Consider the following 4986-nt stretch of genomic DNA (forward strand, 5'->3'; position numbering starts at 1 on the left):
ATTAAAATTATAATTTTTCCAAAGTGGGTCACACGTGTGCTTTGTTTTTTTTAAGAGAAGATTAAAAAATGTTAGTCATTGCAGTATAATCGACAAAGAAATGTTTCATGGCTTTTGTAAAAAAAATCGAAATTAACAACAACAAAGGAAAATAAACTCATTAAAATACTTACTAAAACGGTTTATTAAAATAAAAAAGCACACACGCGCACACACGCAAAACTCTGAGTAGCTTACCTTGTACACAACGCTGCATGTTTATTCACGGCCACAACGGTCATACATACAGTGTTAATAACATCAGTTACGCGGACTACATGGTGCTGCTCAGCCCTTCGATTAGAGGACTTATGTCTATGTTGCAAGTTTGGGAGTCATACAATGTGATCCACGGACTCAAGTACAATGTGACGAAGAGCCAGCTGGTGATTTTTAAGGCAAGTACTAAGTGTTACTCTATTGTACCTGATGTAACACTTAATGGCGCTCGTTTGAATATGGTTACGAGGTTTAAGTACTTGGATCACTGGGTCACGGATGACCTTTGTGACAATGGCGACATCGAGAGGGAGCGCAGGTCGTTGGCTGTTCCAGCCAATATGTTGGCCCGCAGATTTGCACGATGTACAAAACAAGTAAAGATAACGCTTTTTGAAGCCTACTGCCAATCTTTTTACACGTGCAGTCTGTGGGTCGACTATACGCGGGGGACATACAACGGCCTGCGCGTGCAATACAACAACGCGTTCCGGGTATTGCTGGGGCTGTCGCGCTTCTGTACCGCCTCGGGTATGTTCGCGGAGGCGCACTCGAACGGGTTTGCAGCCATCATACGCAAGAGGTGCGCCTCGATGCTGCACCGCCTGCGCGACAGCCCCAACCGCATCCTGAGCGCGTTGTCCGCAGGCTGGGACTCGCCGATGCTCGCGCATTGGATGCGACAACATGCGGTCGTACAGAAATTAAATGTTGTTTTGTTTTTGTGTCGCCGTCCTTATGTATGGTACAATAAACTAACCCTTAGAGCTTAGCATTTTGTAATTTACTAACAGTTTCTGGACCAGTTCCGAAATAAATGATTATTATTGTTATTATTATACACAATGTCGTTAATATTCAAATGAAGTGCTATCAACTAAATTTTTGGAGAATTTTAGTCGTAAATGCGGCCCTAACGCACTAGCTCGGTCCTAAACCAGCCTGTGAGCCGAGTATAAGTCAATCGACTCGTGTTAGGTACCAATTCGTTCACTTTTATTTATTTTTATTTACTTTTATTCATGTGAAATTGCAATCACTTTGGGGTCCATGTGGTGAACATGAAGTATAACACACTCCTTACCTTTTCGAAGAATATGCTACTTATTTATTAGTGTGAAAGTCGCGGCTGCTCGTGTTTCGCGTATTACAAATAGCAACAAAGCTATTGACGCGAGAAGAGTGTCGGTGACAGACCGCAGGTCGTTGTTGCTCATCACCCAACGAAAGCAGAGCTCCAGGAAAATATGACGTAAAAAAAAAGAAAAAAAAAAAAAAAAAGGTCGCACCGATCGGCGGCGTCCCGATCGTGACCTACTTCCCGTCAGATCAACACCGGTCCTCCTCTCTCCGTAGTTTGTAGTATAGTTTTCCCGAAACTTCGTACCTACCGAATGTTACGTAAACTGCAAGTATATAGTTTATTATACCATATCACGCTGATAAACAGGCTATTTAATGAATATAATTCTGCACCCACCTGACCCAAAAATCAGTCTTTACACATTAGCAAGTAGGTCCTTGTTAAAAATGAAAATCATATTATGAACGTTTATAATTACAACATGGAAAGTCACTCGTATCTTTTAAATTAACTGTCTTTAACTTTAATTAACTGCCTCGGTGGCAGTTAACTGAACGGTTACCATGCCAGACTGCCACGCAGAGGTCCCAGGTTCGATTCCCGGACCGGGAGAAATATTTGTATGGCCTTCATTTATTTCTCTCTTGAGTTTGGGTGTAATTTGTGGTTATCTATGTGTGTGTCCATGGCACCAGCGACACAGGGGTTCCCTAGTGCGGGGCTATGTTGAGTGTGTGCGTTATTATTATTATTATTATTATAAATCTCCTAATAAGAAACACAGATTAAGTTTTTCAATTGAGGCAGGCAACGATGCCGGTGAAGGGCGCCGCCGCCCTCTGGCGCTCGCTACACGGCGATTAGCGGCGTATAAAGGCATGATGACTGATGGTGAAGAGAGGTCAGTCGCATCGACCTCGCGTATTCATGTGCAAATAACCGTAGCGGCGCGGGCGAATCAATCAGCGCGCCTAGTGGCGAGCATTGGCTTGCCGGGCAAAGCGAACAAACGATCGATGAATCGCAATTATTTACTTTTTAATTATTGGTATTTTTTTGTCTAAAAGTGTGCACTAGAACACGGCTTGCTATCAATTTCGGCTGTCAGCCGCGACCGAGTGAATGCGTTCCTTTTGTAGGTCATTGTACATATGCCGATATGACATCGAATAATATGTTTCACGGTCTAACTGTGTTTTTAAGTCTAATTTTCACGGTAAATAATCATATTAACACCTAACCTAACTTATTCAGCTTTTTTGCTATGCTACCGTGTATCATGATCTTGATAGTCTGTCACGTAAAGTGACAGTATGCATGCGATGAGAGCTGTCTGACAGAAATATATTCCCGAAGGGTTGTCTCGACGTGGGGCGACGCCATCGCGACAGAGTGCACTCTATTCTCGTCTGTTCACCTACCATCCATGTATACCATATCTGCATACGTGCCCACCACCACGTGAACCGCGCGGGCTATCTCCAGCTTTGTTGACACACCCCGTCCGAACCACACCTTTTGTTCGCTTTTAAAAATCATAAAAAGTATATCCTAAACGAAAAGAATTATGAGGAATGGTTGCTTCCTGGTTGAATAATAAAGACTCACGTTTGCTGAAAAGAAGCCCGCCCGCTGCAAATAACAGCTCCAATAAAATTCGCTTGTGAATTATTGGCGCAACGCCCGCAGCGGGTGAAGGTCATCTCACGCGGCGACTTTGCCAACCGCCCGCCGTTGTTGCTCATCACCCAACGAAAGCAGAGCTCCAGGAAAATATGACTTAATAAATGCATTTGCTGCACAGCTGAAACTAATTTTGCTAGGAAATCCACTCGATGTGGTTACCGTTTAAAGCGGAGCGCAAATTGAATCGTCTGCTCCGATTTCCCGAAGGCAATCGAGTTAGTGCGAGTGGCGATACTGATTGCTGAAGGGGTTAACAACTTTAGATTAGTATATAAACAGCTGGATAGCCCCACCGGCGACGACTCTTTCGTGGCCAAGAAAGTAACCTAGTTTTACATCAGTGTCACGAATGGACGCCAGTGTACACCTATTCTCATCTAATGGTATATTCCTATTCGTATTACAGTACCTACAAACACAATACATTACAAACTTTCATTAGTTATCGAGTTCTTAGGTTTCAGTCAACCGTGACCATGGGACCTGTAAAGGGCCCGAAACGTCGGTTTGTTTGAAAAAACAAATATACGCGATTTAAATCCGGAAAAATAGTTTCATTTCATTAGTTGTTTTTAAATTACTTTTGTAAGATAGATTTGGTTGTAACTGTAATCCAGTAAAGTGGTGTATGAATCATGAAGCACTCTCCTGCTAACGAAGGGGCTGCCCCAATAATGAGAGGCGTCCTCCGCCGGCGACCCTCCCGGCGGGCCTCCTCTCCGGCCGACGATAAATCAGGCCTACACTTTCGCTCGACATTTGATACAATTATTAACATATACAATTACGAGAAGGCAACGTATCGAAGTACAATACAGACCCACCCCCGGCCGCCGCACCACCGCGTTGTCAGGGGCGCTAGGCTCTTATTCTTCAACGTTGCGATCACGTGTCAATTACAACAGGGGTTTCCAATATCAAGCTTCTACGTAGTATGGAATTCGTTTAGCACGATTCGCTCGATGTCTTGTTTTGGGAAACGATTGTGCACGCGTTTATCGTTTATGTGCCAAGCATTGATTCAATTTTATGTTACGCGTGCGTATTTGAATAATGACTTTCGATCAGAAGGAAACAGTCTTAAAGTTACAGTTAAGACACGTGAGGTCGGAAATAAGGCCGATTAGCCACGGGCCGACGACGACGGCCAGCGGGAAAGATGGGCGTCATGGGCGCGGGGCGCGGCATGGCAGCTGCCGGGTGAATGATAAATGAGGGAAAAAAGCTTTTGGTCCGCTCGCGCCGCTTGCTGGTGTTTTAAGTTCTCATCGTCAGTTGTGATCTGTTTGACTACTACTAATAATCAATATCATGTTTTTTATAAGAAAATCCCATTTGGACTGGCGAAAGTGCACCTTGTACTCGGAAGCAGATATGGCTGACGACTTATTGAGCATTGGCCAACCTAAGTCAAATGTGTGTCTGACATTGCATAGTAATAGACTAGGTCATAAAGTCAACAACACATGGGGTATTAAGAAAAGATGCTTGCTGCAGAATTAAACCGAAAGTAACATAACCCAACTAGCACACAAGCTCTAATAACAAGCCGTAAAATAACCAGTTAGAAGTTCTTAATAACGGTATAGACTGCATTAACAAGTTCTACAGTTGATGTAGAAGCGGCTACAGCGCCAAAATGGGCACCTATTTATTTTATTTTATTTTTTTTTTATAATAATAACGCACACACTCAACATAGCCCCGCACTAGGGAAACCTTTTTATTCGATATTTCTACCGATTTGAGCCACTAGTATTCACCGTTGTAGATCTTTCGATTTTACAATTGTGGTATTGACGCGCTATACGTTTTTAGAAGTACGCCAGCAGTTAATATATTCTTATAAGCGTGCAAGCCCAAAAATCTAAATACACTTTTAAAAAACATTTAAAATCTGCTATATTCTCTAATAGACGTCATTTCTTAGTGGCTTCTTGAGACCGTTTCAGAACTGC

At 43.0% G+C, this 4986-nt stretch overlaps 1 protein-coding gene across 1 annotated transcript; it reads left to right on the forward strand.

The window, feature by feature from the left end:
- The first annotated feature begins 317 nt into the window (after positions 1–317).
- Positions 318–1031, forward strand: LOC113227298. Its single transcript, XM_026460186.1, has one exon. It carries the CDS (start codon positions 318–320, stop codon positions 1029–1031), a length of 714 nt encoding a protein of 237 aa, XP_026315971.1.
- Positions 1032–4986: the final 3955 nt, after the last annotated feature.

Source organism: Hyposmocoma kahamanoa, unplaced genomic scaffold, assembly GCF_003589595.1.
Source record: "Hyposmocoma kahamanoa isolate Upper Pololo Valley unplaced genomic scaffold, ASM358959v1 206, whole genome shotgun sequence".
NCBI lineage: Eukaryota > Metazoa > Arthropoda > Insecta > Lepidoptera > Cosmopterigidae > Hyposmocoma > Hyposmocoma kahamanoa.

What these genes read in the sequence shown, in the direction of transcription:
- LOC113227298 (XM_026460186.1), top strand. Translation starts at nt 318, where the DNA reads ATGGTGCTGCTCAGCCCTTCGATTAGAGGACTTATGTCTATGTTGCAA.